Source organism: Gigantopelta aegis, chromosome 3, assembly GCF_016097555.1.
Source record: "Gigantopelta aegis isolate Gae_Host chromosome 3, Gae_host_genome, whole genome shotgun sequence".
Lineage (NCBI taxonomy): Eukaryota > Metazoa > Mollusca > Gastropoda > Neomphalida > Peltospiridae > Gigantopelta > Gigantopelta aegis.
The window spans coordinates 28,317,953-28,342,806 of record NC_054701.1 but is presented as its reverse complement, the minus strand read 5'-3'; the positions used below and the strand labels follow the sequence as shown (position 1 = coordinate 28,342,806).

General features: G+C 36.2%; 1 protein-coding gene across 2 annotated transcripts; it reads right to left on the bottom strand.

Annotated features, from left to right (window-relative positions):
• Positions 1 to 220: 220 nt before the first annotated feature.
• On the bottom strand, positions 221 to 24,854 carry LOC121367829 (beta-glucuronidase-like). Of its 2 annotated transcripts, none has more exons than XM_041492217.1 (12): positions 24,648 to 24,854; positions 22,231 to 22,407; positions 20,631 to 20,806; positions 19,489 to 19,631; positions 18,021 to 18,217; positions 17,042 to 17,182; positions 16,275 to 16,450; positions 14,730 to 14,879; positions 13,978 to 14,062; positions 9,349 to 9,525; positions 8,264 to 8,399; positions 221 to 6,241 (listed from the first exon to the last, which is right to left on the bottom strand). In XM_041492217.1, the coding sequence occupies exons 1-12, from the start codon at positions 24,846 to 24,848 to the stop codon at positions 6,084 to 6,086; spliced, it is 1,917 nt and encodes a 638-aa protein (XP_041348151.1). In that variant the 5' UTR covers positions 24,849 to 24,854; the 3' UTR covers positions 221 to 6,083. The 2 variants fall into 2 exon arrangements, with proteins under 2 accessions (XP_041348151.1, XP_041348152.1); XM_041492218.1 differs by lacking the exon at positions 24,648 to 24,854 and adding an exon at positions 23,589 to 23,615.

Below are 24,854 nucleotides of genomic sequence, written 5' to 3'. Positions count from 1 at the left end.
GAACTATAGTGGACCGTGATCAATGAACTCTCACCCGGAAGTGATCTGTGTAGTGAGACATAATTGCTGATGCTCTCATTCAATGTTTATAAAACATATGCTTATGACTGAAAATACAAATGAAACAATCGGCTGATCCAGTATATAAATTAATTGATATTTCTTTGTTTTTATTTCTGACAGCTTAAAGTAAATAAATTAACCAAACACTGCAATACAGTATAATTTTAATTTCAATAAGAAATCTCTGCTACATAAATTGTAGAAATTTGATATATGGTAACAAACATAAAATTGTAAAAAATACTATCAATAAAAAAATTGTGGTTTTACCTAATTTATTTAAATACTGAAAATAGATATTGCATAATAGTTGGTGCTTTCTTGAAGCAAAACTCTGTACACTGAAAATTGCTAAATAAATTGGAAAACTAATTGTTTTATTTTAAAGTGTCAAACTATAATTATTGGTACACTTCATTTTTATATTAATTTAAATTTGTAGATATTGAATTATTTTAATTCCTGGGAGGAATTTTTGTTTGTTTAAAGTCTAACATTAAATTTAAAGGTTAATTGGTCCATTAGAAAGTATTTTCTTGTTTCTTGGAATTTGTTTCCAATAATCATTACCATCTTTAAATGGATATTGTAAACCAATGTTTGAAGCTGTTCACATGACAGTTTAATTAACTCATAATACAATGGGTTCAGATTAAATTCCAATAGAAGACGGAGTGATTGCATTTCACAGAGATCATCAAAATATAAATATAAAATGCAAATAGTATTTAATTATATCAAAAGCAATTTTTACCCTTTAAATTTAGTGCACCAAGTTTTCAGATATTTTATTTTTCAGCTTTTTTTTTAGTGCATAAAATTGTGACAAAGTAAACTGAAATGATAAAAAATTACCTTTGTTTAAGTATTGTACATTTCCAACTATATTAGGACCATTTCAGTATAGGCTATGTGCTCACTATAGACTCAAATATGGACATCTGTTCATTAATATACAAGTTCAACACATTTTTGCTCATAACAAAGATGAAATGCAAAATTAACTTCAAAGAATAATGGACATACATATATTCAGTTTGTATTCAAATCAAAATATAAAAGTTAAAAATATAACAACATACTTGCATGGATTATGATCATTTGTCAACATTATGTAAATTGCTTCAGAATCTAAAATAATAAAGATTTCAAAATGTAAATAATCTTCAATAATCATGAACTAATACTATTTTCTAAACATGGCCATATTAACAGTATTATTAAAATTGAGATTAATATGGAAGGAAGGAAATGTTTTACTTAACGACGCACTCAGACATATGGTTAAGGACCACACCGATATTGAGAGGAAACCCGCTGTCGCCACTTCATGGGTTACTCTTTTTCGATTGACAGCAAGGGTCTTTTATATACACCATTCCACAGACGGGATAATACATACCACAGCCTTTGATATACCAGTCGTGGTGCACTGGCTGGAATGAGAAATAGCCCAATGGGCCCAACAGGGACTGATCCCAGACCAAGTGCGCATCTAGCGAGTGCTGTACCATTGGGCTACGTCCCATCCCCAAAGAGATTAATATGGAGTGGATTTCTTGTTGAAGTACAAACAGGGGCCAGTTGTTTAGCTTACCCGGTGGTAAAGAGAAAAATGTGACAAATATTAGATCAATACTGTGTAAAAACTTGCATTGTTTTCTCTTTTCATGAATACTTATCCTGACCTCAAACTAATGACATTTCCCCCTGGAACAATGGACTGGTCTGAATATCCCAACAGCTAATGGGATGGCTTAAAATCTTCCAATGAGGCCTGTGCTCCGATGGCAGCTTCTTTCGTTCCCCATAGTGGAAAATACCTGAGTTTGAGGTCAGGATAAGTTGAAAAGAACTTGGAACATCCTTATAACAATCTTGTATGATTTTAGTATTTATCAAAAATATTCAAACAAAAATTATTATCATGGTACCTCATGGTTAATTTATCCATGCTTTGAACAACTAGACCCATATGTCCTACGTGTTCAGAGCAGTTTCTACTAAAAGCTATCTCTATACATAATCAATTTATTGACAAACTGCTGGTGCAGGTAATAATAACAACTGTATTCTATAGAGCTCTGTCCAGTGCTAGTTTTGATTTAGTAAACTAGTCTGGGAGTGGCAGTCCTCTTTGTGGCAGTGCAAGAGGAATGAAACTTCTAGTAAAGGATCTCTTTGGGAGTGGCTGTCCTATAGAGAAGGCACCAGATAAAGTTTCATGGAATCAAACACTATTTTGCTAAATGCCCATTTAACTCTGCATTATGCAGATACACCCTGATCATGTCTTACCTTAAGACTTACGGTTTTGTTGTTCAGATGTATACAAAGCATAATCCAAGTTTGGTACTATTAAAATATTTTTAGCAAGCTAAAAGGACCATGCACCTTTTTCAAATATGGTTTGCTTTGTGTATTCATGTTGACTACATTTCAAGTTTTATCAGGTGGCTCAGTTCATTTGCCTTCGACAAAATCAATTTTACCGTTTTAGAATTTTGTGCCCCTTTTTCATCACAAAATCCTGAATTTTCCCGACAACGAATTTGCCAAAATTGATAATTTAAGAAAAAAATAGATACGTAATTTTTAAGTTAAGGGTAATAAAGCTGTAATAGAAAATTATAATATAGGGTTAGAAGCTATATTTCATATTTTAATTTCTATATGTGGTAAAAAATCAGGCCTCCCAGACCTCCTATATTTCCTATATTTTTTATAGGATCCTATAAAACTCCTATATTAAGATTGATTTCCTATATTTCCTATATTTGACTCAATTGCTTTGCCAAAATGCTGATGAATTCGCAGTGAAAGGTAGCCACCCTGTCAGAAATTTAGAAGATACTTTGAATGTGGGAGATGTGTATCAAGTGCCAATCAAGATACTGCTCACCTGATGAGGTGAGGAGGAGGATATATTACTGATACAAGATGCACCAACTTTCAAAGTATCCTGGATATGGGCGTGGACTGCTGGCAAGCCTTGGTATATAACTGTTGAGGTAGGAGATTGTATCTTGTGTACATACGCAAGGTAAGAACATACCATTAGCAGGGTTCGATCTTAACAGTAGTCCGGTAGTCTGAGATTACCTAAAAATTAACAGGACTACCTGAAGCTGCAAACACGTAGTCCGTTGGACCACCTGGAATTTTAAAATTTATTTAGCACAGATGTAACATTTTGTGGATCTCCTGACCTATTTCAAACAGCAGAAACAGGCTTGTTCAGAAAACAGTTATATTGAGTATAACTTTACTGGACCCCATCATATCACATTCATGTACATTATGCGATGAAAATTATTTTGGTCCGAACTCTTACCGCATCCATGCTAAAATGAACATGCATAAGTTACACATTTTGTAGTTGATGCAGTCTTCCGCCAAAATACAACCATCTTGAATTCGGAACATAACCGCCGGATTCCTCACACATTTTCATAGAATGGTAGTTTAATTTACCAACGTCATGTCAGAATGAAAGAACTACGAAATTTACCATTCTCAGCAAAACAATAATAATATATTGATTGGCAGTTGTCACAGGTTTTTGTAAAACGGTACACGCATCATCAGAGTTAAATTTAGACAAGGTGTGCCAACAGAAATGCCGATATGAAAATTACTGATACGGTGCATATTAATTTCCACCGAGTTACAAAAATGCCATTCCCCCCCCCCCCCCTCCCCACACCATTTTAACGCAAAACTGCATGTTTCAATCAATTATTCATCACAGGTTACATCATTTAATAATAGTTATTATGTTGAATCTATTATCTAACATTAAACAAATGTTTTGATTAAAACAATTATAATAGTTCTACATATATCTACAGTCAGTTTATCAATAATGGATCACAATGAATAATAGATTGTTCGAGATAAAACAAATAGTTTAAAAATATGGACCACCTGAAACTTCAAGGGACTATCTGAAATGAAAGCCAGGTAGTCCTGTTATCACCCTGAAAAAAATGGTTAAAATCTAATCCTGATTAGTAATGTAAATGTCTTTAGAAATCCGTGTAAAATGCCTATAATCGTGACAATCGGTCCAAATTTTCCTATAAAAAAATGGTTAAAATCTAATCCTGATTAGTAATGTAAATGTCTTTAGAAATCCGTGTAAAATGCCTATAATCGTGACAATCGGTCCAAATTTTCCTATAAAACTATATTTGACCTCAAAATTCCTATAAAACCTATATTTTGGTATGCAAATTCCTATATTTTAATATGTACAAGTGGCTGGGAGGCCTGAAAAATCCACAAATTATTTACTGGGTTCATAAACATAAAGGAAAGGCATGGAATTTGCTAATGTTACAGTAATTTTCAAAACTGGAAAATAATTTTTTTTTATGTTGTGTTATGAAACCGATTGATAATTAATTGTTTTACATTAAAAAAAAACACAAGAAAAAATTGTCAATTCATATCAAAACATTGTAATATTAAATTATGTCGATGATCACAGATAAATCATTTAAAATCTAAAGATAGGTAATTAAAATTGCATACCTGTAAGGTTTATGGGTTCGAGGAATTTAAACAAACCCAAAAATTATCAGAAACCCTGATTTATAAAAGATATCATTTTAATCCCTGATATTAAATGTTCTAAGCACAGTTATTAGCCAATAGGTGGTATAAACAATGGTATATGATTGGGGAGAGACTGTGTACTGTTGAACATTGCGGTGTAGCGGGTCTTCAGATGGAAAGCTGCAGCTTTTGGTTGGCGCTGTCTGGTCAACACCCCCTTCTTGTTCCCAACCACTCGCTTTATGCCTGCAAATATCAGACATGATTGGAAAGGAAAGGAATGTTTGGTTCATAACACCTCAGCACATTCAAACTACAGCCAATAGATGGATCTAGCTGTGGGTGCTGTGGTAAATCATCGGAATATAATATGACACACGTACATTTAATTGTATGTGGCAACCATTAGTGCAGTTGTTGCCACCAAGGTAAACCACAGGAACTATAGCATCAAGATACATTTATACACAGACTATTAAAAATGGATGAATCCAGCAGTAGCCACCCAAGGTGAACATAGCTAGGTATAGGAGATGTTGGTGAGGAAATGGGGTCAGTAGGAATATGCTGTGAACTTTTTTTAATTGTGCACTGAATTCCACAAATTATTATTGGTGATGTAGCATCAAATAACATATTATCCTGCAACCACTGTTTCTATTGACAGATTATGATCACCGATTAAAGCAAAGTCATAAACGTATACTAGCAGATTACGACTTTTGACATCACTAATATGACAACGTATGCATAGCTACATTACAAAACTGCTCATTTGACCTCTAGGTCATCGTACAATGTGGCTGAAATGACAGAAATAATAGCTTTTCCCCTTAATTTTTATGGTCTGCAGAATAAAGATAACTAGTTACTGACGTCGGATATCTGCTTTATCCTGTTCCGGCAGAATGAGAAATTCCACTCAGCAGAGCCTCGCTGAGGATATAGCAAATATCTGACGTCATTAACTAGTTATTCTCTATATAGCTAGTGAAACCATTCTTATAGTATTTTATATCAGCAAGCATTTCAGCTATCTCATGTAATAAAACCTCAAAGAATACACTGTCAGAAGAATCATTTTTTTGCCCTCAGAAATGATCAGTTCTCTAGTATTCCCTATTCCATCTGATATGAACGTGAATCATAGGAATATTAGCCCTCGAAAATTCATGATGGATATCATCAGTGCCACTGCAAATAGCGATGCAATATATATTTGCAATGACATTCTTATGATCATGTATATACTGTGTTATTATTTGTACTAAATTCCATTGCAAAATTTTCTGAATTTCGAGGGCTGGAATACAGCAACATGACACATTTATAAACCAATAAAGCAACACTAAGGTAAAGACAAATAAAGCAGTAGCAGATTGGGAGAGTAATTTGCGTAGCACCAGTAAATAATTGAGTCCCAGTAACATTGCATTTCTTAAGACATGGAGAACAGAGCATTATGATACATTTATGCTCTGGAAATAAAGTCTTGTGTCTTTGGGACTACTACAGTTAAACATTTTGTGATATCTGGATTGCAGGAGGAAAGCAGCGTGCTTGGGCTGGCGCTGACGGGTCAAAATTCCTTTCTTATTTCCAACAACTCGGGTGATTCCTGGTTAAAACAAAATGTTACAAATGAAAGTGTGAACTTGCTGAATCACATACACACATGTGTGCAAGTGCGCACACACACGCACACACACACACACACACACACACAAACATGCACACACACACACACACACACACACACACACAAACACATACAAACACAAATACATGCACACATACACACACATGCAAACACACAGACATGCACACACACAAACAAATTCATACAAACACATGCACACACACACATACAAAACACAACACTCATTATTAATGAACTATATTTATATTATGATGTATGGTATATAATATAAAAACAGAACTTTTAGTAACATTTAACTTCAATTAAAACGCGCTTCTCTACTGTATCGCGATGAGAACAGACATGTCTGAATGTGCTCTTGGCTTGCTCCCCCCCCACCTGGGGGGACTTATACGCAGCTATGGGAAGCTTTTGGAATATCGATCTCGTACACTGGGTCATGGGCTTCCGTGACCTTAGTGTATGGTGACGCGATTACCCCGACAAAGAAGAGGAGATGGAGGAAGAGGAAGAGTGCGCCAGGAATGGCACAGGGGGGACCAAAGCTGGCGGCTCAACCGCCAGCAGTGGTCCCTTCTGCGACGCCGCCCCCAGCCCAGCCTGAGCCGACGCGACCAGTCCCACGGGAACCGCCGGCCGACGACAGCGATCCATTCAACACTGCGGTGCGTGAGACACCCAACAACCCTCCATCGCCGACGACAGGGATCCACTCAACACTGCGGTGTGTGAGACACCCAACGACCCTCCATCGCCGACTGTCACGTGGCCCAGGCAGAACTGGCCGGTATCTCCGATACCACCAAATGCCATGCCACAGGCCCGATTAGTCACCGCTGGAAAGAGGAAGGCTGTCGCTCAGCCGAGCAACCAACCAGACAAGGCCCAGCCTCCTCCAAAACCCAAGACACCACCACCTCCGGCCCCTGTGGACTTGGAAGCTGTCTGGCAAGTACAGATCGGCAAGATCAGATCCAGCTTCCATAAGTTCATCAAGGGCGACACCAAGGACAAGGCAACGCTGTTGGGTGGAGCACTGGATGAGGAATTACATCACCTCCCTGGTGGAAGCGACTTTGAGTTGCATTCCATCAAGTCTCCAACCAGCAAGGCGAGGCTAGTCGTCACTCAACGCCGAAGACATGTCTACCGCCAAGCGATCCTGATCAGCAAAATGGATAGCCATACCATTCATCGGATCATCAAGGCTCTCTTCGGTGACGACTACGGAAGCGTCATCAGCCATCTACAACACCAGAAATGGAAGCGCTTCATCCCCTGTTTTGCCACGACTCCACTCATCAGCACGCCTAGGACAGGTAACCTCCACTTTACTTTGGCGACTGTTCAATTGCTCAAATCACCTTAAAACCTTTTAGGCCGAGCAGTCAAACTTACTTTTGGACTTAATTTTTTAGTCCAGACATGATTGGGGTGCAGGTTATTCTCCGTCGACTTAGGCTTTAATAGTTATACCCAAGGAGTTCAACTTTAGCCAATTAGATCTCAGCTCTTCCTTGGTGTCTACTAGTCGGTCCGCGTACTTAGGCTATGTAGACTGTTACTAAATTTTCTATTCCAAATTCCGTCCACTTCAAACTTACCCCCCCCCCCCCCCCCCCCCCCCGTCCTGGACTTAGTCACTGGCGAAAGTCAGAGATTAAGCCCATGATAGGCGTGCGTGAAACCTTCATGGCATATATGCACGTAAATACTTTAACTCACTCACTCACTCAATTAAAACACACAAACAAATTCATACAAACACATGCACACACACACATACAAAACACAACACTCATTATTAATGAACTATATTTATATTATGATGTATGGTATATAATATAAAAACAGAACTTTTAGTAACATTTAACTTCAATTTTATGTTCAACCATTAATTATTATTAATTAGACTGCAATAATCAAATTTACATTAACTGTTATAACAATTACTTGATTTATGAAAAGCATAAGATTTACCTTGAACTGTCATGAAATCTGCAAAATTCCAAACCATTTCACCAACCAAGTATTTTCCTCTTTTAGCATCAAATGTCTTGTGGTATTCTCCCATAAACTCCACCTGATACTCCTCCGTGAACACAAAGGAAGGGTCCTAAATAAGTTTTAAAAATCACTCAGCATACTTTGTACACCACTAGAGCACATTGATTAATAAATCATCAGCTATTGGATGTCAAACATTTGGTAATTATGAGGAAACTTGCTTCATTTTTTGCATCAGCAACAAGGGATCTTTAATATGCAATTTTCTACAGACAGGAAAGCCTTTAACCATTTGTGGAGCATGGAACGTGAAAAACCCAATCAGTTGAATGGATCCACCGAGGTGGTTCAATCCTGCGATGCAAGCACCTCAAGCAAGCACATTTATATAAAGAAAGAAAGGAAATGTTTTATTTAACGACGCACTCAACACATTTTATTTACGGTTATATGGCGTCAGACATGGTTAAGGACCACACAGATATTGAAGGAGGAAACCCGCTGTCGCCACTTCATGGGCTACTCTTTTTGATTAACAGCAAGGGATCTTTTATATGCACCATCCCATAGACAGGATAGCACATACCACAGCCTTTGATGTACCAATCGTGGTGCACTGGCTGGAACAAGAAATAGCCCAATGGGCCCACTGATGGGGATTGATCCCAAACCAACCGTGCATCAAGCGAGCACTTTACCACTGGGCTACGTCTCACCCTATTTATATAAATTGCCAACGACTAAAAATTCAGTCCATGCTCACAGTTTTGTCTGGACACAATAAAAGTTGCTACATTTCAAATTTATTTACAATTATCAGCTGTATTATAAAACAAAACACACACAGGGTAACAACAATATCATATACTTGGAAATAAATAAATCATTATCAAGACATGTACATGTCGGATGGGGATTTTAAGGGTTGAACCCCCCTCCCATTCAGAATGTTCTTTTTTTTAAATATATTTTCTGGGGATACATGACTCAACACCCTACCCACCCCTTCTGCATAAATTCCTGCTAATAATGTTTTAAAATTTAGGTAAAGAATTTACCCTATGTAATCCCGCAATTGTGTCTGCACCATATTCAGTTATCATGATGGGTTTGTTGTATTTTTGATTCCACGTGTCGAGGTTGTTGCCTAACTGGAGCTGTATGAGTTCAGTGTGGCTCACATCACTGTACCAGGCAAAGTAACGGTTCAGGCAAATGATGTCCACAAACTGAACCTGTGGTAAAACAACAGAAAAAATTGGATATGCATATGATTTTTAATCATAAAATGATTCAGTTTGTAAATTTGATAAATTTGTAGTAACCTATAAGTTATCATGTCTGTATTTTATAACCTGTAGTTATCAGTCATTATCAGAGGCGGATCTAGGGCCCACCCCACCTATATTTTGCGACAGTTATAATTTTATTATATATTAATTTTCTTTCTTTTTTCACAAACCTCCCCCAAAGTTCCCTTGGCATTCCGCCTCATGTCAAATGGATTTTCTGGATCCGCCTCTGATTATATACTAATTTCAGTGGCTATCACAAATACTAGGACAGATATACAGTAACATGTTTTAAATGTATTTCTTTAAAGACTTTAAATACTGACATTGGAATCGAGTTTTGCTAATATAATGTGGATGCAGGACTGTTTTAATGTGCCAATATCCAACTTAGGTTCAGGCACGCCCACCCCAGACTTAGCCTCTGACTTTGCCAGTGACAAATTCCGGGACAGGAGGGGCTAATATAAAAGCATTAATTCTCTGCCAATGTAACATCAATATCATTGTTGAGAAATATAGACATTATTCACACAAAAATGTTGGGTTTTTTTTTTTTTTAAATCTTATACAAAACGTGTTTTTTTGCTAATGCTGACTACTTTGTTATTCATTCATTTATCCTATAACTTACCCATGATATCCATGTCATAAACCCATGTGATAATTTATTTTATTAACCCGGTTAATAATGGTATGCAAATTCGCAAGGTCTCTAGGTAATGTGTTGCTGTGTATAGGTCATTTGCTTACAAGCTTACAAGCCAACAAGACCTATATACCTGAGCATAACGTTTTCAGAGATATGTGCGTGATGTCAAACTAATCTGTGCTATCGTGATGACATCATATTATCGATGGTGGTGACTTTAGTAGTGTGATTTTCTAAAAAATTAATTAAAATGTTATTTTAGAAGTGTTATAGGATAAATAGAATTCACTACTCGTGTTTTTTAATATGTAAAATATCAACCTCGTCTAGTTACTCAGTATTTGTCTCAGCAGAGCCTCAACAAATACCGATTAACATAAGACTCTGTTGATATTTTCCATATTAAAAAATACTCGTGACGAATCCTATATATCACTATTCTGATTAAATGGGTTACCTGTAATATTATTGGCATAACTGATAGCGCCTCCACGAGTACTTGAGGGTCAAACTTGACACAGACCCGTGTATCTGACACTTAGCCTACACTAGATGGTAATGAGACTAATGAATACAATAAACTAACATTATGCATCTAATTCCAGCACTGAATATGAAAACCAAATCATGTCATTGTATTACATTCCACACATTCGACTTTTGTGTTACCTCCACGTCTCACAGCCCTATAATGTAACCAGAGGCAAACATGTGCAAAATGAAGTTAAAACAATATAACTGCATGGGTACTCAAGTCCTGTGAACAGACTCAAGTCTTGCTTGACTCAGTCCGTGTCCGAGTACTCGTGGAGACCCTAATAACGTATAACTGGTTTACAGAAACTTTTGATTCTCATTCATTCATTCCTTTCAACTTATTTTCGTGCTTATATCCAAGTAAGGTTCAAGCATGCTGTCCTGGGCACACACCAAAGTTATGTGGGCTGTCTGTCCAGGACAGTGGGTGAGTTGTTATAGTTGGTTAGTGAGAGAGAAGATGGTGTAGTGGCCTTACACCTACCCATTGAGTTTTTAAGAACTCACTCTGGGTGGAAGCCGGTACCGGACTGCGAACCCTTAATTACCAGTCTGTAGTCCAGTGGCTTAACCACTGTGCCATCGAGGCCTGAAAACACAACTGATCACTGTGTATGTAGAGTTGTTTTGTTTTATCAGATATTGTCAACAATGAAAGATCGTTCTCGACTTTATTGTTGCGTGTTAACCTCCTAACAACCGTATCCCAGTTGTTTAAAGCATAGTTAAATTAATCCTGGGTTAGCCGAATATTTTCTTTCACTTACGTTTGCACAAATGCAAAATAAAACTTTAGATTTGATACCTTTGGTTGTTCTAAATCCAGTTTCAACATTATGTTTTCAATTATTATTTGTATTGATCGAGTCCTTGGTTTTGAAAACGTCTCTTAAAGGGACACACCCTAGTTACGGCTATTTGTTAACCATTACGGCGTTGTTTTTCGCTATTAAACCCCATTTTTCACAAATAAAATTGCACTTTACTTACCGTATATCTTCGCCTATAAGTCGAATTTTTTTCACCCAAAAATTATTTTATAACTTGGGGGGTCGACTTATAAGAGGGTAAAAAAATTTCACCAAAAAATATTACTGTTTTGGGGATTATTTTACAAGTTTTATTGTTGAAGTATGCCATGTATTTATACTCAAATATGTTAATTTGACACATTTATTTTTTATAACCTATTTTTTTTGGCATTAGAACGGTTTTGGTTATGCGAAAAGGCGTACGATCTCACTCACATGCCAAGACAACAGTCCACTTAGTTAAATTAACAGTCATAACTAATAGTAAAAATGTAAACAATACTAACTACCTGTTGCCTGAGTTTATTTTGAAATCTGGTCACTGGCATTAATGGTTGTTCAAACAATGTTTTGGCGGTGATTAACTTCATGAATATTACTAAGGTCTCACTACACAGATGTCATCTGCCATTGAAACCCATGTTAAACTGCCCAACTTCAAGCGAAGATTGCCCATAGAACGGGTTCTCGTTGGCACTAACAACATACACCATTGCAAACATACATTATATAAGCATTTATTTTCACTCCAAAATTGAGAACATTTCCGTCTCAGTTTTTTTGCTATATGACCGCATCTGGCTGTAGTACCGGTCCGAATAGGTGGTTCATTAACCGATTCACTCCGGCTGTCACTTGCGCTATATACCCATGTCCCAAAAGGTCGATGCACAATATTACAAAATAACATGGGCAAAATACAGCCAGAAGGCTTACCATTAAACATACATATTGTTTTAATTCTTCACCATTTGCTAGAAGTGAATATGTGACCCATAACATGTGTCCCAATTAGGAACTATAGTGGACCGTGATGAATGAACTGTCACCCGGAAGTGATCTGTGTAGTGAGACCTAAGCTTTCCCTTAAAATAGACTGATCTCTGCAGTTCACTTATCTAGAGCAATAGGGACACACATCATTTGGTACAAAAACCAGTGTACTTTCCAGAGTTATCCTCCTTACATGTATTAATATGGCGGGAAAACGTGATACTTTCAGTTTTATCGTAGTGATCTGTTGTCAGTGTTTATAAATAAAGTTGTTGTCTGTGCACAAAACCATCTGTACAGTACTATACAGTAACAGTCAAACAGCTTTCACTCTCTACTAAGGGAATATTTCGTTTTGATGCTATGTAATAATGATAGTTTGATTGGAATAGTCTGATCATATTGCGATGTACAAAAGTGAAAACCGAAGTTCGTAAAATAATTATTTTTTGTTCAAATATTATTGTTCTCATGTGCTGAAAATAAGAAATATTTCAATATTTATAAGTAGTTTTTCATGGGTCGACTTATAAACGGGTCAATAAAAAAATAAGTTTTCAGGGCTTGAAATTAGGGACTCGACTTATAGCCGAGATCGACTTACAGGCGAAGATATACGGTACATTTTATTATTTAGAATACACATTTCCATTCACCTGAAGTGCTTTTTGGTAATCCTGATGTTTGTAAAACCAAGAAATGCATTTTTTGAATTTTTTCACAAGACGTTCTGTCGAGAAAAAACCGTTAAGCAAGCGAGGTCCAATCTATTTTTAGAAGGGATATTTCCATTTCAATGTCACAGACGTTGGTATATCACGTGACCGTTATCATTTTGGTTCGGTTTGTTTTCTCGTGCACGGTTCGCGCAATCAACATCCGATTTGTTGTTGTTCATTTGTGAGATTTTTCTTCACAGTTCGTGAACATTTTCAGTAATAATAAAGTTCAGACAAGTAAGTGTCTCAATATAAAACGTTACAAACCCTTAAAACCTATCTGGAGAGGGGATACAACCAGGACAGAACAGTTGGAACATGTCCAGGAGAGGTGAAACGAATGCACCCCAAGTCTGTGAAATTTGTCGTGACGTAGGCATTGTTGTGCTTCGAGCAACATCTACCGGTGACATCAGAATACTAACTTTCAAAATTATTTCAAGCAATTGGGACATGGGGATTCCCATGGTATTTATCGATATAAAACCTGCTTTTTCACTCCATTTGATAAAAACGTGATCTAAGTGTGTTACAGGTTTGTAGATTAACCAAATTATAATTTATTTTCGCTGGATGGAACTAGGGTGTGCGGCTTTAACTAACATTTGATCAGTCAGGGCCTGAATGACAATTCTCGACTTATATTTATGCATGTATTTACAAAATGTAACAGCATACTCACTACATAATCAGTATGATCGATATTATTACAAACAAACGTCACTGGTCTTGTGGGATCAAGAGTTTTAGTGTGTCCTATTACAGATCTGCAATGAAAATAATACTTGACATAAGAATTAATTCAAATGTTTCTCGAAACATATATTCTGCTTTTTAATATCATTTACTTCACTGCATCATTAAAAAAAATATTTAAATACCAATTTGATAAATCACATACTCTAAAATATGTCAATTAACTGACACCCCCAAAATATGTCAATAAATTATCAATATTTATAAATATATATACAGTGAAACCCATCTAAACCGGACACCCTCGGGAGCAAGTAAGACGTCAGGTTTTAAGAGGTATCCAGTTTAGAGAGGTTCTCTTTTGTAGATATTTAAAAGGGGCCGCGAAAAACGTCTGGTTTTGAGGGAATTCCGGTTTACAGAGGGTCCGGTTTTGAGAGGTTTCACTGTATACAGAAACTGGACACCCACTGGACCAAGTAAAAAGTTTGGTTTTAAGGTTTAGAGAGATTATTGTATGAACTGAACTTTAAAAAATGACCATGTAAAATGGGGTGTTTTTTTTAGAGAATTCCAGTTTACAGAGGGTCCAGTTTTGAGAGGTTTCATTGCATAATTTATTTCCTAATTTTTTTAACTTTGTGGGTTTTTTTTTTTTTACATCAGATTATATCTTTTTTTAGAAGGGTAATTTAATCATAATTATTAAGATAACAAGATTTAGAAATAAGAAACTACTTGAAGTAAGCTTCTGATAGCTTGTTACTTGATGCTGGTTCGTTTGCCGTTGACCAGATGATAACAGATGGTCGGTTCTTGTCTCTTCTCACCAGTTCTCCCATTACTTCAAGATGGTGTGCTAAAGACACTGGACCAAAATTGTCATTTCTGAAACAAATATGTTACATTAATAAACAGAACTATGTCAAAGAGTCAAATACGAAAATCATGCTGTCTGTTTTTATTCAGAATAAACTTTAACTATTATCTAATATTGATATTAATTTTCATCCAGATACTGAATTTATTAACTTTCATAATTTGTATAACTAAGCTTTGATGATCAGATAACTGCTGAAAATGTGTTTATGTTTTACAACTACACCTTGCTATATGTAAATATGAGTTTTACATCTTCCACACTGTATGCTAAATACATGCAGATAACAATTACCGGTAAACACATTTCAACAAATCATATAATATGTGAACTGTATAAGTCACAAAGGCATCTGAATTCTATTTTATCCTGCAACCACCGTTTCTACTGACAGAATACGATGATGGATAAAGCAGTCATATCTGTATAGTAGCAGGATATGACTTTTGACGTGACGCATGTGATGTCACACACATAGCTACATTACAAAATCCTTCATTTGACCTCTAGGTCATCGTACAATGTGGCTCAAATAATGAAATACTAGCTTTTCCCCATAATTTTATGGTGTGCAGGATAAAGGTTACTAGTTTATGATGTCAGATATTGGCTTTATACTGTTCAGGCCGAATGAGAAATTCCGTGAGGCTCTTTAGCATCCTCACCTTCACAGGATAAAGCCAATATCTGACATCATTAACTAATTATTCTCTATATAATCATTCAATATAAATAGAGATTATTAAATGAGCTTGTGTGTCGTACTGATTTTACAAAACAAGTGTCAGGATTTTTGTATTGCCCAAGCAAGAGCGAGGCCAATACATGAATCCTGACACGAGTTTCATAAAATCAGTATGACTCAAACGCGAGTGTAATAATTTCTTTATTATCCATATTATTATTGCTGTTTTCTTTATGAATACCAAAACCCAACTCAAAATGTTTTAGCCATAACTAGAAGGAGATGACGAAATGATGTCATATTTCAAATGCACAGTCTTAGCTAGGTCTGGGGAAGCAACATGATGTTATGACGTCGCTTCCCAAAATTTACATCATCACCATTGTCATCACCATTGTTATTACACATGTGCTTCGTATGATTATTATTAACTCAGTTATGTTGAACCATGTGGATAATAAATGCCAGTATGCTACAATTTGCTTAATTCAAAGACAATTGTTAGTAACATATCCAAATAATAACTGCCACACAGGATATCCCTACCGTAAAAAAAACCAAGTGATCCTTTTTGATATATCAGTCATGGGGAACTGGTTGGGTTGGGAAAAACAGAGATCATCAAAAACAATCAATATGTTGATCCTCAGGCAAGAGCTCTGAGCTACATCCCAAGCACAAGCTAACTGGGATGCAACATGTTTAAAGACTGACTCACTTTGTAATTCCGACACCTGGACTCTCATCGATGATGGCTATGCCTTGCTGGTCTGCCTGATCTAAAATCTCTTCTGCATATGGGTAGTGAGACGTGCGAAAACAGTTGACACCAAGCCATTTCAGCATATTGAAGTCTTTGGCAATCAGGGCATAGTCCAAACCTTTACCACGAATCTGAAAAAATAAAATTATAATTACAGTAACTCAAGTTTGCTATTCTGCAAGATGATACATTTGTGTTACAGTACTAAACAATACCTACACGACTTTTTGGAACTACCTAAACAGAAATATCTCAGTTAAATTTCAGTTAAAAATTCATCAATCATTGGTCACTTTAAATATTTGTAAAACTGGGCTACTAAATCCATGAATCATAGTTACCATACACTCTAATTTTGTTCAAAATAAAAAACCCTACTAATTAAGGAAATTCTACTATCTACAGGCTTTACCAGATATATATCATATTATAATTATTCTTCTTTAGACTAAACCAAAGACAACAAGGACTACTCCTGTCTGTATATAATTGTATCATCAAATACATGTACATTTAAACTGAAGCAAATCTGCCAATTATTAATTTATATACTAATCAAATTTCCCATAATTAATTATTTAAAAAAAATCTTTATTATACTAAAATTATTACCTATTGATCTATTCAGTTGTTTTCTATGACATGTTAGGCCTGAATTACTGGAATAAATCTACAATGTGTAACTGTATCCAAGACAATGAGCAGAAATACAAACAACCAACATCTGAATCTTCGTGTTTGGCAACTCCGTGACAGTAGAAAGGTTGGTTATTGATCAGTAACTCGGTGTTTGTAACCCTGACAGTCCGAATTCCAAATGGCAGGCGGTAAACGTCTGGTCCAGCTGGTGATGTCAACGTTACCTAAATTAAATAACTACAATAAACTCAAATACTTATTCTGTTGATACAGTGCCATATCTAGCAGAAAGGTGGTGGTAATTATAATTACAATTATCAATGGGTATAAATGCAGGCTACTCTTAGTAATTTCATTAAATGTTTATGGTTTTATTCAATTACGGTTCAAGAACATTGTTCTTAGCACTATCTACTGACAGAATTATTTATCCTGCAATCACAGAATATGGTGACAGCAAAGATGGTTTTATTCAACTAAGGTTCATGCACATAGACAGGAAGAGATCTTTTTTATTTATCCTGCATCCACCATTTCTATTGGCAGAATATGGTGACAGATAAAGCAAAGTCATATCTTGCTACTATGTCATACACATAGCAACATTATAAAATTGCTCATTTGACCTCTATATGTCATTTTGCAATGTGGCTCAAATAACAGAAATAATAGCTTTTCCCCTTAATTTTTATGGTCTGCAGGATAAAGATAATAACTAGTTAATGACGTCGGATATCTGAATTATCCTGCAAAGCCTCATGGAATTTCCCAGGTATGAATGTACAGATGGATGGATGGATGGATGGATGGGTGGGTGGGTGGATGAATTCATGAATTCATGAATGGGTGGATGAATGGGTGGATGAATGGCTGGCTGGCTGGCTGGCTGGCTGGATGGCTGGCTGGATGGATGGAAGGATGGACAGGGCAAATGGATAGACAAAAAGACATATGAATAGACAAAAGACATATGAATAGAAAGAAGAGGTAGACAGTCCTAATGTTATTGTGCTCCCTTCACCAATTCTCATGGGGACATTAGTTTTAAAGTGCTGATAATACCTTCAGAGTGTACATGTATGCTGGCGACTTAAGATTCATGGTGTATGGATACCAGAACTCTGGATTGTTCACTTGAATGTCTCCAGACATCTGGTTACTGCTGCCGACTGAGTGACCCGACTTATTGATGATCTCCACTCGCACAGATGGTGGACTAGTTGTTTCGCCCTGTGGTTTTATGTTGTAGTGCACAATGCCTAACACGAGGAATGAATATAAAATAAATTGAAATTTTAACTTACTACAGACTAAGTACAAGAGTGCTGCCTAGCCCATAATACACTCAATAAAATGTGGATTAATTTCCAAATAAAGGTAAATTATTAATGACAGAATTACAGGGAAGTTGAAAAAAAATTTTTACGGTCATTCAACTCCGACCAGGTACATACTAGTAATAGATGATAAAAAAAATGAAAATAAAAACATGATAAATAGATGGGCAGATAATAGCTTTAATAAGAAGTATGGTCAATTTACTTTTTCATTTAAGTATTTTGGGTATTTTAAGGTTAAAAAATATTCTTTTCAGTATTTTCACTTTCAGACATAATGGCAGAATAGATTGTTCATTGCAAAGAAGTAATAGCTGATTGTGCCAGCTAATTTGATAATACATTTGACTGTTTTACTAACAGGGGAAAAAAAATTGGTATATGAATTGCAATTTGTTTCTAAATAAATTGTGGTCAGCAAAACATAGTGACTGAAAATAGTGTCCGTGTAAGTAAGCCTGACTTTATAGAATTTAAAAAATATTACACTGTTACTATTATCATGTGTTACTTTTGTATCTCCCGGATATTTTTTGGTCCCTTTTTAAATATCACTACAGAAAAGAAACTCTGTAAATTGGATATCCCTTAAAACCAGACTTTTTACTTTCTAAACCATGGGTGTCCAGTTTAAACTAATACCTACTGTGCATCGTGTTTTGTTTGAATACCCATACTTATTTTGAACAATATTTAATTTTTGTACACTACAATGGAACAGACATACATGAAGTAGTATTTCTATTAAACTAATACCTGTTGTGTCTTAGATGTCTTTTGTAACTGTTATATAGGTTGTGGGAGTGTTATACAGCCTGACATGTTGGTGTAATACCTGTTGTGTCTTGGATGTCTGTGGTAACTGTCATATCATCAATGTACATGTAGGTTGTGGGAGTGCTATACAGTCTCACATGTCAGTGTAATACCTGTTGTGCCTTGGATGTCTGTGGTAACTGTCATATCATCAATGTAGGTTGTGGGAGTGTTATACAGCCTGACATGTTGGTGTAATACCTGTTGTGCCTTGGATGTCTGTGGTAACTGTCATATCATCAATGTAGGTTGTGGGAGTGCTATACAGACTAACATATCTGTGTAATACCTGTTGTGCCTTGGATGTCTGTGGTAACTGTCATATCATCAATGTAGGTTGTGGGAGTGCTATACAGCCTGACATATCTGTGTAATACCTGTTGTGCCTTGGATGTCTGTGGTAACTGTTATATCATCAATGTAGGTTGTGGGAGTGCTATACAGCCTGACATGTCGGTGTAGTCCGGCATAATTGAAAAAATCCATCTGCAAATTTTGAGTAAAATAGCCTGGAGGGTATCTGTGAATAAATATATATAATAAGATGTAATGAAAATAAATAAACACACATTTACTGTTGAACCTCTCACTAGAAGATGGTCAAATAATATATAAAGTTAAAAGTTAAAGTTAGATTTAGAATTAACATAAACACAATAAACATATATATCTAAACATATACTAAATAATAACCTGCAATATTGAGCTCCATGTCATCTCTATGTTGATATAAATCAAAGACGTACCTGGCATGGACAAAAGCGGGAAAATGCAACTCCAAGCAAAGAAGACCATGAAAGGTGTTCTATTTAGTTTAAAAGTGTTCTTTTTCGGTTAGATGAAGAAGCCACTATATAAATTACTGTACCATAATTCTTTTCAACTATCCCCCTCACTAGTTATTTAGGCTAGGTACATGTACCACCCTGCATTATTACATCCTGTCATATATACTTCTTCCAACCGTATCCCAGACAGCCACAGTGACTACAATTGCCATGCTTGTATGTGATTCCCTAACCTGCCTACCTGTGTATTAAAACAAAAATTTCAGTAATAAATATACTGATGAAAAAACAACAAAAGAACAAATGGAGTTGAAAACCAACTGTAGTTTACTAGCAGGCTAAGCCTAGTATTCCATACAAAGTTATATAATGTGGGATTTAATATCTGGCCTGGGCCCATGCTAATAAAACTTTAGAGTCTAGATTCAAATCTCTAATAATGTCACACGCATACAATATGTATGGCGTTGTCATGACATTAGTGTCTCAGACTCTATTAGAGTCTTAAGTCTAGATTCTACACGTTTTATAAGCACGGGCCCTGGTGCAACTTTTAGAGTCTAGACTCGAGACTCTAATAGAGTCTGAAATAGTAACATCATGGCAACGCCACACAAATTGTATGCGTGTGACATCATTTGAGATCGAATCTGGACTATTTAAAAGTTTTATAAGCACGAGCCCAGGAGTGATTTTTTCATTCCAATTAATATATATTTTAAAATCTTTACTTCTTTGGATCTGATTTGTAGGTTATGGTCCCAGGCGGCAGGGTGTGGGGTGTCAGGGTGTTGTTCACTGCTACAGTCACACGATTCACTCCATCGAAGTCCAGAAAGTTATTAACAACAGCCTCAAATGGTAGATGTCCACCGTCATGAATCATCACTAATTTGGAGTTAACCCACTGAATTCACAACAAAAATTCATATAGAAGTTTGATCTAATTAAACATGTGTAAACATACAAGGCTCTAACTTAACTAAGGCACAGGCGGCAATTGCCAGAGTTGTGATATGAATTGCCATAGGTTAGGGCCTTTAGCAGGGCTTCTAGATTATGGTAGCCCCACTCCCATGGCTAGTGATATTTAATGATGGGCTAGTAAATAATTACTACAATTAGCCCGACGGCTAGTGGAAAAAACCCTTGTCAAATGCTACATTTAATGATTTTGTAATATCCTGCCCCCTCTTTCCACCCCAGTCTTGGGATTTCTAAGCTCAATCTGCTTCTTTATGTGATATATCTGATTGCTACTATTAGTAAAATTGTATTTTATTTAAAGTAGGGCTAGTACATTTTTAATCATGGCTAGTACATTTTTAAAAACACTGGCTAGTGGACGTTTTATAAAATTCTAGAACCCCTGCCTTTAGTCGGGGCAAATTTTTGCAAATACAAACAAAACTGTCATAAGTAGTTACTAAACTTTCCATGGGTGAACATTTCTACCTGTGACAAAGATTTCAAAATTGCTGTAGGTAATAAATGCCTAAGTTCGAATCCTGAATATTTAATAACTGTTAGAATCAAATTTGGATTAAAGTGATCTTTATAAGCAAGTAATAATTCATGCATTAGTGCATCCATTACTGATGTGCCCTTTATCAACATGTTAAATTTTTTATTTCATGCTATCTAGATTAAAGCATGCCATTTTGAACACCCACCTAAAATCTGTGTTGTCTGTCTAGGACAACTGAGGCTGGTAAATGGTTGTTTCATGTATTGTATTCATCATGAATTAATAATAATCAATGTAAAAAGCCTTTCACAATAATCAATGTTTTACATGGGGAAATGGGGTTAATGCCAACTAAAAACCGAAAATTAAAAAAAAAATCAATAAAAATATCCTATTTTGTTATGTACACATAGATCTAGAAGGGATGTCAGGGTAGCAAAAAGAAAAGAAAAGAAAGAGTATGCTTTACAATTTATGTTTGTGAAAATTTTAATAATTGTGAATTGCAATTCAAGCTTCTGAAAATTGCGAGATCGATAGTTTCGTTTGCATGTCACTCACGCAAGTATAGTTTACGTAACCCATTTTTCTTTTATGTATTGAATTTATGACATCATTTACAAGTTCATTATGGGTTATGTTAAAACGAAATTGGTTTCCTGAATGTGTTTTTGTGTAACCCATAAATGATTTACGCAGATTTTTAATTCTCAGAGGCCTGTAATTTATCCAAATGATAACTGTGACTTGACCAGGAACCTGTAATTTATCCAAATGATAACTGTGACTTGACCAGGAACCTGTAATTTATCCAAATGATAACTGTGACTTGACCAGGAACGATCAACTAATATTGGTCTTACCACAACTGCGTAATAATGGGCACTCTCAAATCTAAGCACAACTCTCCGATTCTTCCACTGGCTGTCGACATAAAACTGACGATCATACCAAGCCCACCCAACAAAGTCTCGAATTTCCTTCTGCTGTGTAACATCATTGTAGCTTGATGGCACTGGCATTGGAATTACTGGACCAGTCTGAAAAAAATGAACATGTTTAACCCAATAATTACAATAGCTACTGTATTCTTTTTGACAAAATGTCATCATTTATTTTTTCAAATGCAGATTAACAGGGATGTATCAAAGTTGGAAAATAACCAAAATTATTTATTAATTTTTGTTTCGAAATTATGTACAATAAATGAAGGGCCAGTATGGAATTTTATCCTACTTTTTCAAAAAAGTGCAAAAAAACCCTCAGACAATGAAAAGGTTACAGACATGGTCAAAGCACTGCAAACTGCCTATTAATCACATCTTGTTTGGCTGCCAGCAGAAGAAAGTATGTCACAAATGCATTAAAAAAATCCAAAATTGTTTTGATTTTTATAAACCTTTTTTGGAATTACAGGACCAGCAAGGCACCTACCTAAAAACCATATGGTGCTGGTTAAACTCCTGTTTTTATAAGACTTTTCATGTTTGATCAGAGTTGGGTGGGTATAAATTTTGTTAAAATCTGATTTTGGATAACCAAGACAAAAAGATGTAAACTGAGCATCTTGGACCATGGTTGATCCCTGGCATGGCTGAACCATGGCAAATCCATGTGAGAAGTAACAAGATGTCTACAAGTGAGCCATTCCATCATCCAGTGGCTCAACGAACATGTAACTTATGCCATTGACAGAACTATAGTGTGAGCACACTCCTAGCATCCACAAGATGATCATTTCCTGCACATATCCATAGTGCGCGATCAATGTTGAGACATTAGCTGATTAATGCAGACCATGTGAATACAGTGCATTGACATTTTATGGCCATCTTCTAAAGACAGGGCTGTTCTCAAGGACGAATCCAATAATGGCACAAGATGCATCTGGCACAGGGTCAGAAAGCAACATCTGAGTTGCCATTCGGGAGGTCAATCACTATGATGTGAGGTGGCATTCACTCAAGGTCTGAACACCTGTCTACAACGTCATTCAGGACTCCCTAACTGGCCCTACTGAGACTAGTTTATGTGCCACCTCATCCAATCTGATCTACAAGCCATGGGACCAGGTGCCACTGTGCAGGATGACAATGCAACTCCTCAGCGAGTTTTGGCAGCAGAAAGGAATTCCAAGAATGGACTGGCCCTGATTCTGCGCCCATCTAGCATATCTAGGACATACTTGAACGACATTGCTGAAATCCACTCCTCTACCTACCTGTTGATGTAAACCAGCTCACCCATTTTCTGCAAAAGAAATAGCAGAACATCTCCCAACAAACTCTCAAGAACACTGTTGTTTCAAAGTGTCAATGTTAATAAAATTGACTTCAGCTAAAAAAAATAGGTGCAGTTATTTTAAGAGTGTGTGTCTACTTGTTGATTGCTTGAAATCAAATAAATTCTGTATGAAATTGCAAATGATTAAACTAAATTAGTCTTTTTCTTCTTTTTTTTTCTTTTTTTGTATTGTTCGGTGCACAGGACTATATTCACGTAAATATTACAAAATTAATACTTTCTTGTTTGTTTGTTTGTTTGTTTGTTTACTTTGTTTTTACCTAGAATTCAAGAACAAATCTCTGTTTACACCTAGAGATAGCATTGGGGTATTGAATTTTGTTGTAATATTGGATCATGAAATATGAACATTATGTTGATATCCTTGAATGAAACCTAATCCTAACCCTAACCAAAAAAAGAAACAAATGTTTTATTTAACGACACACTCAACACATTTTATTTACGGTTATATGGCATCAGACATATGGTTAAGGACCATACAGATTTTGAGAGGAAACCCGCTGTCGCCACTACATGGGCTACTCTTTGATTTGCGCTTCCCACAGGCAGGATAGCACAAACCATGGCCTTTGTTGAACCAGTTATGGATCACTGACTGGTGCAAGTGGTTTACACCTACCCATTGAGCCTTGCAGAGCACTCATTCAGGGTTTGGAGTCGCTATCTGGATTAAAAAACCCATGCCTCGACTGGGATCCGAACCCAGTACCTATCAGCCTGTAGACCGATGGCCTAACCACGACGCCACCGAGGCCAGTAAAAACGGTAGGACTTTCCTTTGGCACTGTCACATATAAAGAACATTATAAATACTTATAATAAATAGAGTTAGAGTTAGGGTTAGGGTTAGTGACAGTGCCAAAGGAAAGTCCTCCCAACTCTTGCCACATTATAACATTTACTGACCCCAGTAATAAATGTCAAAATAATGAATAATGTCCTGAAATGTTAATCTCGATGAACAAAATTGCACCTGGGATAAGGGGGCGTTGTACCACTTGTTTTCGAAACTAGCATTTCTGTTCGATGACAGGTCTATTTTGAAGTTCCACATGCCATCAAGACTTTGAATATTTCTTGTTTCGGACTCACGGGGATATAACATCCCATTCAAGCCAAAACAGGAATGAAATGCAAGCTGAATCAACAGCACAACGGTGAAACAGGTTTTCATGCTGAA